General features: G+C 41.8%; 1 protein-coding gene across 2 annotated transcripts; it reads left to right on the plus strand.

Moving 5' to 3' along the window:
• Positions 1 to 1,276: 1,276 nt before the first annotated feature.
• On the plus strand, positions 1,277 to 17,639 carry erbb3b (erb-b2 receptor tyrosine kinase 3b). 2 transcript variants are annotated; one of them, XM_054791657.1, is made up of 28 exons: positions 1,277 to 1,541; positions 4,799 to 4,953; positions 5,201 to 5,387; positions 5,929 to 6,054; positions 6,135 to 6,197; positions 6,348 to 6,466; positions 7,263 to 7,404; positions 7,480 to 7,593; positions 7,687 to 7,804; positions 7,987 to 8,060; positions 8,148 to 8,238; positions 9,696 to 9,898; positions 9,976 to 10,108; positions 10,206 to 10,299; positions 10,390 to 10,547; positions 10,650 to 10,706; positions 11,926 to 12,067; positions 12,379 to 12,498; positions 12,587 to 12,685; positions 12,753 to 12,938; positions 13,020 to 13,175; positions 13,246 to 13,321; positions 13,399 to 13,545; positions 13,622 to 13,719; positions 13,803 to 13,964; positions 14,042 to 14,113; positions 16,127 to 16,436; positions 16,516 to 17,639. In XM_054791657.1, the coding sequence occupies exons 1-28, from the start codon at positions 1,472 to 1,474 to the stop codon at positions 17,319 to 17,321; spliced, it is 4,278 nt and encodes a 1,425-aa protein (XP_054647632.1). In that variant the 5' UTR covers positions 1,277 to 1,471; the 3' UTR covers positions 17,322 to 17,639. The 2 variants fall into 2 exon arrangements, with proteins under 2 accessions (XP_054647632.1, XP_054647638.1); XM_054791663.1 differs by having other exon boundaries at positions 5,252 to 5,387.
• Positions 17,640 to 18,340: the final 701 nt, after the last annotated feature.

Raw genomic sequence — 18,340 nt, forward strand, 5'->3', positions numbered from 1 at the left:
GCAGCTATACATGTCAATATGCTAACACTGCCTCCAACAAGTTTGACACATGACATGGTAGGCTTTGGATCATGAAATAGTTTTCTCTTCCCATTCTTCTGATACAAGTCTTGAATGTAACTAGAGGGATGCATGGTGGCAAAAATTGTTTGCTAGGATCTCTCTTGCGGAGTTTGCATGTTCTCTGTGTGCTTGTGTGGCTTTTCTCTGGCTACTCCAAACTTGTGTGACAGTCCAAATACTTTCATGTTTGATTGATACAATGCTAGGCTAAGTGATTACTCTAAATTGCCCACAGACGTTAATGTGAGTGTGAAATGAATGGCCTTTGGTCTCTCACCTCTCACCCAAATTGATATGGGATCGGCCCCAGCCCACCGGTGAACTTGGACAGGATAAGCAGTAAAATAAGAATGAATGAATGATTCCTGGATCTATTCAAAGTGTGCGCGTGTATCTAAAGTTGTATGTATCATGTTGAGTGTATCATTATGTCAAACCATTCCGAAACAAAAGCAGCCCAAACCTTTTTGCATATAATATGAGAATATGAGAAAATATGAGACAGTCGCAATCAAACGTCCATTAAAAGTCTGCATGATTCACAGTTTGTCAGAAGAAGTTACTCGTGTTCATCCGTCAGTGAGTAGCTGCAGTGTCATGTTGAGGAATCTTGACCACTTTGAGGCTATGTTCACAAATTAAGCCTGTTTTGGGGGCAGAGAAGTTACTTGACCATGTGACAATGTGAGCATTGTGGCTGGCTGCTCCATGCCCATCAAAGAGGTGATTAAGCAGGCAGAAGAGGGACAATACTGCTCTTTACAGCGGCAACAGTGCAGCCACTCACTGCAAAGCAGCGCTGCTTGGACATACACAGGCCGACATGAAACACATCTGTGCATTAAAGGGCTGCGTAGAGTTCATGGCGTTCATGCTGATGCAAACACAAAAGCTTTACTTTTTGTTAATGTACATATATACTCTTAACGAGGCAAATACACGCAGACAAACTTACACTGGCTGTGTGTGACATTTTGTTGGAAAAACTGTTATTCTAAATTAAAATGTATCTTTATTTATTCCGCAGTTCATGCAAATGCAGCGACACATCTGTCACGTTTGTTTGTGAAATCAATAAACAAAAATAAAACAAAACGGACCAGCTTCTGATTGGTGGAAAAATCTGTCCCCTGGCCAATCGCATAGCCTCCTCTGGGAGGGAAGGTCCTGCTCAAAATAAACTGCCACTTGTTGGCTGTTTTCATCCATTCTATTGGCGCGTTTATGTGGTGTTTTTGATCATGTTTAGCTGTTTAACATCAACTCCTTGCCCTCTATGATTGCAGCAGAGACAGAGTGAAAGTAATTTGGATGATTTTTTTTTTTCTTACACCACTTCAGCTGTTTGGAGAAGCACCTGGACTTTGTGATATATGTTGACATTTTAGTGAATAGATTAAATGTCAACATGAACCAGTGGCTAGTCATTTCAGTGTCTGCAACGTTGTTGTGGAGTTCATTTTCACAAACACATGAAGGTAAGTGATTCCTACGACCGAGCATATACAGCTTTGTCTTACGCTGCCTTGCTGTGCATTCTTGCCTTTTCTATAAAAACTATTTTTTTCATTTTCTTTACTGGAACTGTTAGCCTTCGCCTCGAGATCTTTTTACTGTTATTGCGGAGCGTTAATCAAGCCCATTAACGCAGCTTTAAAATCAAGTCTTTATAAATTGCTAGTGACGAACGGAGGCACTATAATACTGTATGTTCCTGAAAGACCCTTTTAACAATATAACAAACAACATAACATATAATGCAATATAACAATGACTCTTACTGCTGTTTGTTGCTTACTTGATTATTGATTGTGTCATGTATGAAATGATTGCATGTGCTGGTTGAAACAGATGTCGACTATATTGGCAAAAGTACTGGGACACAGCTCTTCAATTCAATCAATTAATGAGGGGTTTGGCCTCACTAAACTTTCACTTCCTATTGCTGTAATACATAGTCTATAAGGGGATTACATTTTATTTTTCACCATTTATAGGACGCTACTAAACGTGTACATTTTGTGTCTGCCATGAAGTGGCACTTTTTAAAAATACTTATGACCAATATTATGATCAATGCATTTAACAGCTATGCTGTTTCTGAAGCAATGATTTTATGTGTGCGTCCTCTTCTGTTCATGATATTTCCCTTGCCACTGCCAGAAGAGACAACACACATGAGTCATTGTCTTTTGGTATGATCTCAGCAGCCTAGCCCCTCATCTCAGACACATAGAGCCGCGATACACGCACACACACACACACACACACAGAAGTACTGTCACTGCACTGAGACACACTATCCACATTTATAGTTTTAGCACAATAAGAACTTTGTATGTGAGAAGCCCTTACTCCTCGACCCTAAACCCGTTATTCCCTCATCCCCAAGGCTTGGACTGCTCTGCGTGTCAGAGTGACTATGAGACTGTGTTACTCTTCTTCATATTGTTCAGCCAGCACAGCAGCCATAGAAATAGTGGAACTTGCTCAGTGTCTTGTCATGAGGTTCATGGCTGCTGAGGCGCTACCTCCTTTGGAGTTTTATTTCTGTTCATATGGGTTGCTCATTAACAGGACATCAAGAAAAGAAGAGAAAAATTGACTTTGTTAAAAACTTTGTTTTCGAATACTTCTTAGTCCCATTTATTATTGTTTCATAAACTGAAAACAATGGTGGTCCTTTTTTCTGTATATGAAGTACATGTATTCTATCCTTCTCCAGGAAAAGTTCTGATACTTTGTTGCAAAAGTATGATCACCATCTGTCGAGCTTGGATATAAAATCCTCCATCTTGACAGTGAAATTCATTCGTTCATTCAGCAGAGCAAAAAAAACATCTTTAATGCATTTGACTTGAACTGTAGCTGTAGCTGGTGTCAAATAAATAAGGCAATACACCAGCTTTTCCTCTCTGTTGAAAGACAACAGTGACAAATACCGTACCTTCCAACTCACACACGGATGAGGTGCAGTACTGCAGCGCCTTAGTGTATGACATTTCTCTGTATTTTATTGTCCGTTTAGCATGAATAATGATGTCACGCTTACATTAAAGGCATCCCACAGGCTGTAGAAAGTCACTGTTTCTAATACATGCTTTTACAGCATTATATTACTGGCAACAAGCTGACAAACAGAAACGGGCATGGGCCATGGAGAGATTTGCTACAGCCTCATTTCAGCTTACTTCCCCGTATTTGATCAGAAAATGTGCAAATTCAGCTATTTTTACTTAAGAAAATGCTAAGAAATGATTGGAATCATATAGAAAATACATTTATAACACAGTTCAATGGGAATGTTATTTTCTTATTTAATGTATTGTTTCTTTTTTGTTATTTATTATTAATAATTATAATAATAACCATATAATAACAATAATGTTTCTTTTTCTTTTTTTTCCCCTGATGACAGGTGGGTCTCTACCTCATCTGCCTCCGCTGACTGAAGTCTTGCACACTTAATATTAAGTCAGCAACCTATGTTAGTAATTTATTGTGCACTGCGGGTTGATTTGTCATACATAACCTGACAATGACAATGCAACACTGGCAAAAATTTGCTAAAATCAAATTATTATTATTATATCATGATTTATGGGCATTGGTCATCTAGTGGTTTACAAAGCCTTTGTGCAGTTAGCATTCACTGCCCCATTTACAATCACCCTGTGTTGAACAGTCAGGCTTTAGTCTACCTTTCATCTGTCATGTGGGCTCCAGGTTCCAAATGGGTAAATGGATGATTATATTGACATAAATGGAGGCAGCAGAATGCATTGATAGGATAGTGACACATGCTGCTGCCTTCCATGCAACTAGCATGGGGTGGATTCCGAGTCAGTGCCCAACACGCAGTTGTTGGAGCTTTCCAGTGCCTACAGCCCAGACAGATGGAAGGTTTTGCTTCAGAATGAGGGGCCTCTGATGAAATACTGTAAATGAGCCAAAACAAATTATGCTCCGGACTTCTGTGGCAACCCCTGATGTGAGAAGTTGAGGTGCAGTATAACGCCATGGAGGCGGGAGTGGCTTAGTGAGTAAAAACTAGGCTTCAAGACCAAAGGGTGAAAGGTTTGCATCCTACAACAAACTGTCAAAATAAATTAAGGCATTTTATTTAGAGCGATCTCGCTGCCCTTAAGGTAAGGGTGTCCAAACGCAAAGAATGCGGCGGCCAATTTGATATTTTGTATTTTGTAAAAAAATAAGTAAAAAAGGTTAAAAAAAAAAAGTCAGCTTTGTGTTATAGGTGACAAAGTGTATTATTATTAATTATTAGTATCAACATTTCAGCTTTTCTTGTGACATTACACCTTTTAATGTTTTTTTTTCCCGTTGTTGCTGTTTTTTGGGGGTTATTTTAATTTTCTACAATGTGCCACGGGCCAATAAAAAAACAGCTGAAAGCCACAAATGGCCCCTGGGCTGCACTTTTGACACCCCTGCTTTGGGCTAAGCAAAACGTAAAAATGGAGTGGATAAAAATGTGAGTGACATTTTTGCATTTCTCTTTCACCTTTGCCCTTCATCTCAGTGGTGACCATAGCATTAATAATACATGCTTGGGGACGTTAGGAACCTTACTCAAGAGCACCGCAGCTACGATAAATAATAACACGGCACAGTCTTGTTTGTTCTCTTTAACAGGAAGTAAAAGTGATCTACAATGGGGTTCTGGGCCTTCAGGTTTTCTTAATTACTATTTCCTTTGTGTGTTTGTGGATCTTAGTTGTGTGTCCTGGTACCCAGAATGGTCTGAGCTCCACAGGCTCTCAGGAAAATCAGTACAACCTGATCAAGGACCGCTATGACGGCTGTGAGATTATAATGGGAAACCTGGAAATCACACAGATTGAGAGCAACTGGGACTTCTCCTTCTTGAAGGTAAGGAAAATGCCTCAGTTGACTTACAAAGTGAAGATGAGAGGTGCAGCACTCAAAACAGGGCAGTGCTTGCCTATTTTCTTCTTGCTGGAGGCTCTGTCAGAGACTACATCACAGACCTCTCACTGTTCTTGCTGTGCATTTGCTGACTAAAGATAACAGTAACAGTAACTCAAACTTCCTTGTCTTCAGAGCCTGTCAACTGTTGTTTAATGTTTCATTAGCCAGCTCTTTCTCCTCCTTGCAGACAATCCGTGAGGTGACTGGCTACGTGCTCATCTCCATGAATCATTTTCAGGAAATTCCCTTGGAGCAACTGCGGGTCATCCGAGGAAGCAGCCTTTACGAAAGACGCTTTGCCCTCTCTGTCTTCTTCAACTATCCGAAGGATGGATCAAATGGTTTACGGCAGCTGGGGCTCGCAAATCTGACAGGTAAAGATGGGAAATTATACCTAAGACATGGTGAGAATGTAATATAGTGTTGACAATTTAAGTATTCTAAACACTGATGGTCGTGGTCATGTCATGGTTTGTTTGTTTAGGACACGCTTAACAAGTTACATTGAGGAACATAACATGTTTACACTCCCACAATGTCCGGAAAAGAGTCGGAAGAAGCAGATCTTATTTAATTGTACCCTTCACTATACTGTATCTGTCACTGATAATTCATGCACACCGTGCCTTTAACACATTCATGTTTTTACATTTTGTCATTAATAGGTTTGTTCACTTTTTGTGTTTTTAATTAGTAGAGAAAAGAATAGAGATTGTGTAGCAATAGACTGACAGCGTATGCAGTGGTGAAAGAAGGGAAAGGAAAGAAAGAAGGGAAAGTAGTGTTGAAAAAAAATGCAAAATGAAAATGGAGTCGAAAAACTGACAGAACATAACTTGCAGTGATAAAGGAATACAAAAAAGGTAAATATAAAAATGGTTATCGTGTCTGCTCTTGTGTCTACTTCTTTTGCAGAGATTCTGGAGGGAGGAGTACAGATTATTAATAATAAATACCTAAGTTATGGTCCATGGATCTACTGGCAAGATATAATTAGGGACAGCAATGCTCCTATTGACATCCGCTACAATGGAGAGAGAGGTTTGGACTGCTCTTTCTCACAAATGATTATTTTCAATAGTTGTGCACTGTTGAATGCTGTTGTCCTACTCATGTCTCAGGCTTGTGTCACAAATCTTGTGGGGATTACTGCTGGGGGCCAAATGAGAAGCAGTGTCAAATCTGTGAGTGTGCACAATTGCTCCCTTTCTCTTTTTGACCTTCTCAGTGTACTGACTTTCTCTGAACTCCTCTCCTCTTAATGATGTACACACAAAGACTCAACACACATGCCCTTGACCTGTCCTACGCTCTTGTCATATGTTGTGTTTCAGTGACGAAGACGGTGTGCGCTCCGCAGTGCAACGGTCGTTGTTTCGGGGCCAGCCCAAGGGACTGCTGTCACATAGAGTGTGCAGCAGGATGCACTGGCCCTGTGGATGTGGATTGTTTTGTAAGAGTTGTAGGCTCTCCTCATGGGATGAGAATGAGACTTTGCAGAATGAATACGACACAACTCATCAGTGTTTGTTTCAAAGTGTGAGGCAGGGAGGTGCCAAAGCAGCTTGAAATAAAAATTAGAATCATTCAAACATGCAAACCTAACTTCATTTATATTTAAAGGCAAAATGGTCATGAGGTGGGCAGAAAATCCCAAATGAATCCAAAATATGTTCAAGAAAATCATTTTCTTAGGGAGTAAGGCAGGCCCCAGTCATATTATATTTTCTTAGGGGAACCTCACTGTGCCACACAATATGAAACACTATGCCAATTTCTACTGCTCAATGTGTTCAAATTGAATATATTACAAATGTACTACGGCATTTTATTATATTATTATGTTGATTGCAGCTGTACCACAAATCATGCATCATTATCCTTTAAAAATCAGACTCCCTCATATGCTTTGTTGTTATTGATTTGACCTGAGACACGGATTTATACTGTATAAATCCACAATATTAGATGCAAATAGACTATTTAAAGTGGTGTAGTAGTGGACAACTCAAAGGTGTTTTTAATACATTGGTTAAGTTTTTTAATTACACAAGAGGGGTACGAGAAGTATTAGAAACACCTCTCAGTGTGCACAGTCCTTCACCACTGGGCATACAGTCGTAATGCTATAGTCATAATGCTAAACATATTGTTAAATTAATATGACACTGTCAAGCAATCGGTTGTGCAAGTGTACAAAATGAAGGATCCCATGAGTGCATATTATGTGATATTGTCTTTGTATGTAGGCATGTCGCCATTTCAATGACTCTGGAGCCTGCGTTCCTCAATGTCCACAAGCTCTCATCTATAACAAGCAGACCTTTCAGATGGAAACCAACCCAAATGCCAAATATCAATATGGATCCATTTGTGTCTCTCAATGCCCCAGTGAGTGCTGCCTCGTGGGACACACTTTCGCATTATTTGGATTACTTTTTTTACCTTTATTCTCTCATTTGGTAGCTCATTTCGTGGTAGATGGTAGCTCATGTGTGAGCGTCTGTCCTCCAGACAAGATGGAGGTGGAAAGAGAGGGACAGAGGCGCTGTGAGCCTTGCAGTGGACTCTGCCCAAAAGGTTTGACAGAAAGAAATATCTTATTGTGTGTCACTCACCTTTCTGCAGGGAAAAAGGTAATTAATGATCATGTATTTTTCTTTATCTTGACAGTATGTGAAGGCACAGGTGCAGAACACAGGCAGACTGTGGACTCCAGTAACATTGACAGTTTCATCAACTGTACCAAAATCCAAGGAAGTCTCCACTTCCTGGTCACGGGGATTCTTGGGTATGTTTTTAGGCCCATATAATGCTCATCATGGTGCAGTGCAAATGCATCCAGCATGTTGGGAGCTCTCTTTCTCTCACATTTGTTGATTCATTTCAATGTCTCTTCCAGCAGCAATGTTATAGTTACAATTATACAGCGTCACCACATGTTCACATAGTGTTTCTGTCTGGTTTCATCAGCGATGACTTTAAGAAGATCCCACCTCTGGATGCTAAAAAGCTGGAAATCTTCCGCACTGTAAGAGAAATAACAGGTAGCATATCTCTAAAGATTCTACGCTTAAGTGCTGAGTATAAATTATCTCAAGGTCCTTAATGGTGGCTCTGTGTTTAATTATCAGATATTCTAAACATCCAGTCCTGGCCAAAAGAGCTCAGTGATTTGTCAGTCTTTTCGAGTCTCACCACCATTCAGGGGAGGTCACTCTATAAGTAAGTTTACATGATGTGCTTTTATCCCTCCACGTGTTTTTCTGTGTGTTTTAGTGTGTCACATGGTATGATTTGTAGTCAGTGAGCACTACTTTAATTGCATGTTGTTTATAATAGTAGTGATAATATTGTCCAATAACACACATGACAGGTACAAACAAATGTAACATGGGAGCCTTTTTTTCTCAAGAATATGGCAGGACTTGAAACTATAACAAAATTAATTAGCATCATATCAATATGCCGATTAGACAGGATGATTATTGCATACTGTAGGTGTGCCTTAGGTTGGCCACAATAAAAAGCCACTCCAAAATGTGCAGTTTAACTGTACTGGGGGGGAGACTGCCCACAGTCAGGAGTCTGAAAACCAGTCAGTGTCTGGTGTGACCACCAACTGCCACAAATACTATATACGCTGATTTACCATCCCAAACATGCTCAATTGGTGATGTGTCCGGTGAGTATGCTGGCGATGCAAGAACTGCTTTCAGCTTCCAGAAATTGTGTACAAATCCTTGCAACGTGAGGCCGTGCATTATCATGCTGCAACATGAGGTGTTGGTCGTAGATGAATAGCACAACAATGGGTCTCGGGATCTCTGTGCATTCAGAATGCCATTAAAAGCTGACATCCATCATGGACAACACCTTTCACCCGCTACATGACACTGTTGTTTCCCTGGGCAGCTCCTTCAGCAGCAGACTGTTACACCCACGGTGTAAGAAGGAGAGGTTCCGCAGGTTCTTCATACCGACCGCTGTCAAACTCTACAACACCTGCACCACCTGAACCATGTTGTAGTCAATATGCATTCTTTACACTGTACTCTTTACTTGCGTATCTTGCTTGCTGCTGTAACAAGTGAATTTCCCCTCTGTGGGATAAATAAAGTACAAATACAATACAAATACAATACAATAAAATCCACCTGTTTATTGTCCGAAGCATATGCCTAGCCATACCACACCCCACTGTCACCATGGGCCACTTGATCCGCAAAACAAGTTCATTCTGGAAGCTGAAATCATCCCAGTTCTTGCATGGCCCAGTATACTCATCCTTTGAGCGTGTTTGGGATGCTCTGGATCAGCATACACCGTATTAGAGCGAATGGTGGTCACACCAGATACAGGCTGGTTTTCGGACCAGTGTCGGACTTTGGTTAGTTATAGATACAAACTATGTTCAAACTTATGTTTATATATATATATATGCAGTATGTCTATACAGTACACCACAAAAGTCAGATGACCAATTCCTGTTGAAATTATGTTAAAACATAGTTGTCTGTCATATTTGTTGAATGTGTTGCAGGGTGCAAATAGACAGAAAACAGTCAAATGCGACCAGTGCTTATGTTTTGTATGATATGCTATACAATCTTGTGAGAACACAGTGAAGTGTCACAACAATTTATAGGCTTGACATGCTTCCTCCAATTTGTCCATTAAAGGCGCTTTTCCCTGATGGTGATGCACATCCCCACTCTCACCTCTCTGGGTCTGCGCTCTCTTCGAGAGATCAGCGATGGTAGCGTGTACATCAGTCAGAATGCCAAGTTGTGCTACCTCCACACTGTGAACTGGACCAAGTTGCTCAAAGGCCACAAAGTCCAGGTCAACAGCATCAACACCAACAGGCCGCTGGTAGAATGTGGTAAAGCGTCCTCTGTTTCTACCTTATGTTTTCTTTCCTTGTGCATTGCTGCAAACAGATTCTTTGCTATGTTACAGTTGCAAAGGGGCATGTGTGTGATACGCTGTGTTCAGACTCCGGTTGCTGGGGCCCAGGTCCCAACGAGTGTCTCTCCTGCAAGAACTACAGCCGAAATGGCACTTGTGTGGACAGCTGTCATTTTTATACTGGGTCAGTGAATGTGCGCTTCTTGTGGCTGATACAGTATATTTAGTAAGTCATTCTATCTAATCTCTAACATGTCTATATTTGACTTTTGCTTTTGAAGAGCATCAAGGGAATTTGCCAGGCCTGACGGAGAGTGTGTTGCCTGTCATTCAGAGTGCAAAGCTCAGCATGGAAAGTCCAGCTGCACTGGACCGGTAAACACTTACACCGCAGCAGGCTATTATCTTTAAAGATTGAAGGCTGCACAACTCCACGAACACCTGCCACCTCTCTTTCTCTGTTAGGGTGCATACGAGTGTGTGGCATGTGCCAACCTCCGCGATGGTCCATACTGCATGTCCTCTTGCCCAGCTGGGGTGAATGATGGACAGAGAGGACTCATCTTCAAATATCCCAACAAGGAAGGTCACTGTGAACCATGTCACCAAAATTGCACCCAAGGGTGAGATACAGACTACTTAACGGTTTTTATGCCATAAGTGTCCTTCCTCCGTATATGTGTTACAGAAACATGAACTATAAGTGATATATCTGTATGTTACAGATGCTCAGGTCCACAACTCAGTGATTGTTTTGAGACTGTCAGACTGGCGGCCAGCAGGTCAGTGCCTCCCCCTGTTGGTAAATGTATAAAGCTACACTGACTAGTTGTTAAATGAAGCATTACAACTGACCTACTGTATACATTACCCCAGACTGACAGGGCCCCCAAAAATAGGGATGTAGGCCCAATGTTTTTTTTTTTTCATCAGGAATTCAGAATTCCTGGTCATACAGGAATGTTACCATGTTTATTAGAGCACAGTACTCCTCAAGACACACCAATCGAAAGAAAGTTAGAGTAGCCAGTGTACAGCTTGGAAAGCAGTATGGATTTACTTTTCTCTGAACATTTGAAAATAATCATGGATGCATCATGCTCTGCTTCAGAATGTCACAGTACATGTTGGACTTCATGTTTTGCTCAATGAACCGCAGTTGCCCAGTTCCAGTAGCACTCATGCAACCATACCTGTCAACCCCCTCATTTTGACCAGGAAATGACCGTATTATGCTCTTCTTTCCCAGCATCCTCTTGCTTTAATAGTTTAATGTATTTGTCTCAGATTTTAACTTTAACCTTAACTGAAGAGGAAAAAAATCCACTCTGGTTCTGCCGCAGTAGCACAGCTTCCGTTTCACCCGGCAACACTCAAGCAACATTGGTGCAATATATCCTGTCGCCGGTAGCACACGCGTAAAGTAACCATAGTACATAGTCGTGTCTTCCAACAGCGTCCCCCACCCTTCCCATTTTTATAATGCAAATGTTGACAGGAATGCATGCATCTTTAGACCATGATGCTACCACCACCATACTTGACTGTAGGCATGACACACTTGCTGTATGTTGGTACTCACTTGTGTTGCCAGCTATTTAGACAATAATGGCTGTGTTTTGACTTATCTTTAGTAGTAAATATACACTGCTATACAAGCCGTACACCGACTACTGAACTAAAGTGTATCAAAGTTTCATTTCTACAGTATTGTCCCTTGAGAAGATAAGGCGTTTGCTGAATATGGAGGGTGTACTCACATTCAGATACTTTAAATCTCGTCACTTACTGTGCATTACTGAGTAATTGTTCTGCTGCTGTTACCCCCAAAGACAACCCACTGACTTGACATCAACCTCGGTGGAACATGTGTTTTATCAGATCTCCTTGTTGCTGCTGCCACAGGAACCAAAATCATTACATCATTATCTCACTTTACTTAGCTCTATTTCTGATCTTTTTGACCCACATCCCCACCCTGTCATCTGCTTTGCTCTGAAGTGGCCAGATCACAGGCATCGCTCTAGGTGTGCCAGCTGGCTTGATATTCTGCCTCGTGTTGTTTTTCCTGGGCGTGCTGTACCATCGAGGCCTGGCCATTCGCCGCAAGAGAGCCATGAGGAGGTACCTAGAGAGCGGCGAGGTGAGTCAGTCCCATGAGCTGCCGATAGCTAGATAGATAAATAGATAGTTAAATAGCAAGATAGGAGAGATAAGAAAAATAAGAAAATAGAATAAATAAATATATAAATAAGTAAATATAAGACAAATCACTTCAAATTCATAGTGCAATAACACACAAGGTAATAAGTCCAGTCTCTGTTGTGTTGAAAAGCCGCTCTTCTGTCGGGAGATGATGCTGCGCATTGGATGATGCTGGTTGTCCATGATGGAAAGGATCCTTTTCATCAATAAATCGATGTTCATGTGGGGATTATTCTTGTATTTTGGCAGAGTTTTGAGCCACTGGGTCCCGGGGAGAAAGGAACCAAGGTTCACGCCCACATCCTGAAGCCATCAGAGCTAAAAAAGCTCAAAGTACTCGGGTCGGGTGTTTTTGGCACAGTGCACAGGGTATCAGTAAACTGGTTGAGTTTTTGAATAACAGGTGAGGACTATGAAGTTGTACGTGTTATTTCAGCTGTATGTTTCTGCTTTGAAGGGGTTTTGGACTCCAGAAGGAGAGACAGTAAAGATCCCGGTGGCCATCAAGACCATTCAGGACAGCTCAGGTCATCAAACCTTCACTGAGTTAACCAATGTGAGACTTTGACTATCTTGACCAAGGGGCTAGGGAACGAGGACTTAATTGTTGCATCTCCACACAGCACATGCTCTCAATGGGCAGCCTGGACCACTCCTACATTGTGAGGCTTCTGGGAATATGTCCAGGGTCCAGTCTTCAACTGGTGACTCAGCTGAGTTCACTGGGCTCCTTATTGGAGCACATCAAGCAGCACAGGAACAGCCTGGGCCCTCAACGCCTTCTCAACTGGTGTGTGCAGATTGCCAAAGTGAGTGGCTGTGGAGTGAAAGTTTTTTAAGACTGCAGATTGTCAGTCATGATGCACGGTGGTGACACATTTGTGTCTCAGGGTATGTACTACCTGGAGGAACACTGTGTGGTGCACAGGAACCTGGCGGCCCGGAACATCCTGCTGAAGAACAACTACCAAGTTCAGATATCTGACTACGGTGTAGCTGCTCTCCTTTATCCTGACGACAAGAAATTTGTCTACACCGACAACAAGGTTGACTTTGTTGCATATTTTGTTATCATGCACTGCATCAAGCTGAGCTAATTCATCTTAGCTAATGCAGACTCCGATCAAATGGATGGCTCTTGAAAGCATCTTGTTTAGAAGATACACCCATCAAAGTGACGTCTGGAGTTATGGTAAGATCCCTTCTGTTAGTGAACACCAGTAAATTCTGGAGTTTTGAGTATTAATGTCTCCTTCTTCTTTCTCACAGGAGTGACAGTGTGGGAGATGATGTCATTCGGGGCGGAGCCTTACGGTTCCGTGCAGCCGCAGGCAGTGCCAGGCCTGCTGGAGAAAGGCGAACGTCTGTCACAACCTCACATCTGCACCATAGATGTCTACATGGTCATGGTCAAATGTGAGTGGCACCACAGTGCGCATGTGTACACAAAGTTTCACACACAGGATGTTAAACAGAGCTGTTTCCTTTTCAGGTTGGATGATTGATGAAAACATAAGGCCCACCTTCAAAGAGCTGGCAAGTGACTTTACGCGCATGGCGAGAGATCCACCCAGGTACCTCGTCATCAAGGTGAGGTAGTCGTAATTTGACTCAAACACTTACTTCTACTAGCTAGAACGCTAACAGTTTTACTCAGTTGCGTTATTGTGCAGATGGAAGGACAAGACATCCATCGCAGAGATTCTGAGCAAGGACTGCTTGACCCAGATTTGGTCGATGGCGATGAGGAAGGATTGGAGGAAGGTTTAGCCACACCTCCTCTGCAACACTCTCCATCATGGAGCCTCTCTCGCTCCAGGATTAATTCCTATAGGGTGACTGAATACATTTCCACTTGGCCTACAGTTATCGCTATTAGAGTCAATTAACCATTTTGCCATCTGATTTGTAGAGTGGTGCATCTCAGGCCGGCCCTGGTGGATACCTACCAATGACTCCAAGTCCTGTAGAAAGCATTCGCCAGGTGTGATACACAAACACACACACACACACGCACACACCGAGACACACACTGGAGCATACTTTCAATACATTTTAATAGTGCCGGCAGACCCAGACCGCCATGCTTGACTGTAGCCAAGACATGTATCTTGGTACTCACATTTTTTAGAGTGAGAGTGACCAGTCTCCAAAACTCTCCTTGTCTCTCCTCCGACAAGGAGAGAGAGAGTGTCACCACGCAGCGATGCGCCTGTTCACGCAACAGTAAATATTGCATTGTGGCTTATTAGGAATGACTGTTGTAACGCAGACCCTCTCTCCTCAACCACCATCACTTCGCTTGCCCACGACACTGAGCCACAAGCCAAATAGATTTGTAGTGTGCTCATAGAGCCAACGCTACAAGCCCAACCCTGAAGAAGAGCCACAAAAGTAGGGGTGCCCAAAGTGTGGCCCAGGGGCCATCTGCTGTCCGTGGCTAATTTGTCATTGCGTCACTGCAGAAACAAAATAAAATTTTTAAAAAAGCAAAAATTGTAAAAAAATAAATAAATAATAGAGAAAAAGGCACAATGAGAAAGAGATCTTGGGCTCCAAAAGGTTGGTGATCACTGATTTAGACAATAATGGCTCAGTGTTGAGACATTTTCAGTGGATAGTAAATCTACACTGCATCCCAAGCTCTATAATATTCTACCTGAAGAAGGTATATTGGTAATACAATTGAAAACGGTTGCTAAAAAGTGAGGGGTGTACTCACTGTGTTATTGATGAATATATGAAAATAAAATAAGCTGTTTTGAAAGTAACACCAAAATATACAGTTGTCCTTGCAAAATAAAGAGGTAACAATGCAGCGTGTTCAACATGTTTGTGTTTAATGGCAAGACTTGATTTAGGGAAAAAAATAAGAATTTTGACTGTGATTGGCTGTCTACCAGTCCAGGGTGTACCCCGCCTCTCGCCTGAAGTCATTTGGGATAGGCTCCAGCATGGAGGACAAGCAGTATATAAAATGAATGAATAATAATTTGGAGTTTGACATTGTGTCTTTGTTACTATCATAGCCGAAAAATACATGAAACATTGTGTAAAGGGGTGACATGGGCCAAAAAAGAAACATCGCATTTTGTTGCTGATCTTCTTATTGTTTGTCATTGTGAAAACTGTGACTTTGCTGCCACCTGCAGGACACAGGTCCTCCGCCTTGGAGGAGTGTTGAGCTCCACTGTATGCTCTTGTATTTGTAGTGACGCTGTGAGGATCATGTTGGCTGGAAAAACTTCAGTTCAAATGCATTATCGCAGGGGTTCTCAACTGGTTTGGCTGCAGGACCCACCATCACACAATAATGACAAATTGCGGAAACTCAAATAGCGTATATTTAATGAAATGACAGTGCATTGTTTCAATTTGAGGTTGCGAAAAATAGTGTGCCAGCACAAAACAAGTTTGTTGAACATTTTTCAGGAATAATTTATTTTTATCCACAAACTCTAAATTATTTTAACAAACAGGGTTTGTAAAGGATTTCTATTTTCCTCCAGCAAACTTTTGGTCTCTACTTGCTAGCTCAACAGACATGTTCTCAATAACAGCTTCTCAATAAAAACTCCATCTGAGTTCCATTTTAGAGCCTTTTAAAGCCACTATACTAAATGTGCACTGTAAAAGCAAACATAATGACGTTTTTGACGTTAACCAAAAAACACGTGACCCACTAACCGCGGATCCATTGTACTAACGTTGCGGGTTTCCATTAGCACTACAGACCATTGTTGCCACCTATAGGAGTATTAATAGACAACAGCCTGCTGCATAAAAAAACCCTTAAGAATAAAAGTGCAAAATTAAGACCCACGACCCACTGAAAACGAATCCACGACCCACTTTTCAGACCCACCAGTTGAGAATCACTGCATTATAGTACTTGCATTTTTTCATGATTTCCAAAACATTTGTATGAGAATATGTTAGGCTGTGATTAGTCCTTGTATTGGGAACAGCTCCTTTAAAATTTGCTTTTTTGTTTAAGTTGTGGTTCCAGAAGTCCCGTCGGAGCTCTGTGAGAACACTGCCAGAGAGGTCAGAGATCAGAGGGAGTGGTAGGGAGCCAGAGCTGCCTGAGGAAGACTTAAGGACTGCAGGTGCTCCTCACAGGGTTCGGCTTGGCTCCGAAAGAGGTCCTCCCCGTGTATCCATCAGCCGGCACAGGAAGCTTTCAACAGCATCAAGTCCATCCTCATACATGGTGTGGACGGCAGGCGAGGAGGAAGAAGAGGAGGAGGAGGAGGTGGACCACTATGGTTACGTACTTCCTGGGTCACTCGGCACTCCGCAGAGAGGTAAAATATCCAAACAAAGGAATAGAGCATGTACGTTATTTGTTTCACATACTCCATTTTCTTGTGTCATGGCTCACAGCCTGCAAAGTCAACCATTGTGGGCAGAGAACCTCAAGGCTAACAAAGATTAATCTGCCACTCTCTGTGAAAACTACGCCCATGGAATATGAGGTGATGAGCCACACTCACTCCACTAGAGACGTCTCCTCACAGAATGACACCCCATTGGTGACTCACGGAACCTCACCGGTGCCTTCTCCAATTGTCAAGACACCGTTACCTGTAGAGGACGTGGCCAATGAGGACACACTGATTCCAGTTGTAGAGAGTCAGCAGGTAAATGAGGACTGTGGTGGCAAAAAACACTCAACTGAGAAAAATCACCTCAGTATTGAAAAGCAAATCCAAGCTATGGAGGACTGTGTGCAGGTAGCTCAGGTAAAAGTCAGGTATGAATACATGGACATCAGACGCTCTGATTCCACAGAGGAAGAGGAGCTGCCACTGGAGAGACACGAAACATCTGCAGCAGAGCCAAAAGAAACAGCTGAAGAAGCAGAGAGCCAATTAGGAGATGAAGATACAAATAAACAACAAAAACTTCAGGGGAATCAAAGTTTGCACATGCCAGGTGTGGTCACAGATGAGGGAGAGAAGGACTATGAGGACATGGCCACATTTGAAGGCATACCCAATGGGTGGGAGCAGGCAGACTACCAGAACCTCCGAATAAAGGGTGAGGTGGGCGGCAGCAGGTGTGCAGGGATCGGGGGATACATCAAGGTGTGCGCTGGAATGGGCGAGCCTGGCAGCAGCTCATCTTTTGACAACCCCGACTACTGGCACAGCAGACTGTTCCTCAAGCCAGATGCTCTGCGTACTTAATCATGTGGACTGGGACTTGCACGCTCCAATTGCTGCAACTATAAACACGTCTCTCTCTCTCATGTGTTTAGCTTTGTTATTTTGTTCAGCATTTTTCTTAGAGCATCAAGAACCGGGATGAAAGTCGAGTCTCATTTCACAGTGTCATGGTGCATTGAATGGGACTAAAAGCTGGAGAACAACCACAGAATAATGATGAGGCATGTATGTATAGCTGCATTTGGTATATTTCCTTATTGCATGAATAACTGCCATTATTTTGTAAGTATGTAATCTTTGTTTAGGCAATTGATTTATGTGAAACGGTTTTTATATTGTCTTGTTGAGTGTTTAAATAAAACAAGTACACTTTGACTTCCTTTGATTTATTCCTAATTTATTTGTGAATTGTTAAATAAATGTTGATTAGACCAGAGATAATGAGAGATTAGTTTTGCACTTTTTGGGATTGAAGTCATGCAAACGTGCCATACATTTACACCTCAATACATTTGGTTGTCATAAAACAGCAACAAATGTTTATTATCAATTGCCCCCTCAATGGATCTTTGACCACACACATAATTGAATTTAATTGTATGTAATCGTATTTCATTTATTTTTTTAATCAAACAAGCTAGGTCAGGGAGGTTAAGAAATGCTAAACTGTTAAATATATATTCATATATATTACTATTAGTGTGATAGCTTGTTCAGCCATTCAGTATTTAAATATTATTCACTACTATTCAAACATATTATATCAAATATTCAATATTTTCAGTGCGGCCCTAATCCTTCGTAATGTTTCATGTTTAAGTTTATGTACAGAACATTTTCTGGTGGCCAATAAAAATGGAGGTGCGGGACGCAAATGGCCCCTTGGGCCACATTTTGGCTTTCATGAATGGAGATTCTCTACTGCCCACAAAGCCCCCCTGCTGCATACCCAATCAAGAACACCATCCACGCTGTCAAACATGGGAATGAAAATATTCTGCTTTGAAGCTATTTGAGATATTTTATGAAAAAGGTGTTTC

This window comes from Dunckerocampus dactyliophorus, chromosome 1 (assembly GCF_027744805.1).
Source record: "Dunckerocampus dactyliophorus isolate RoL2022-P2 chromosome 1, RoL_Ddac_1.1, whole genome shotgun sequence".
NCBI lineage: Eukaryota > Metazoa > Chordata > Actinopteri > Syngnathiformes > Syngnathidae > Dunckerocampus > Dunckerocampus dactyliophorus.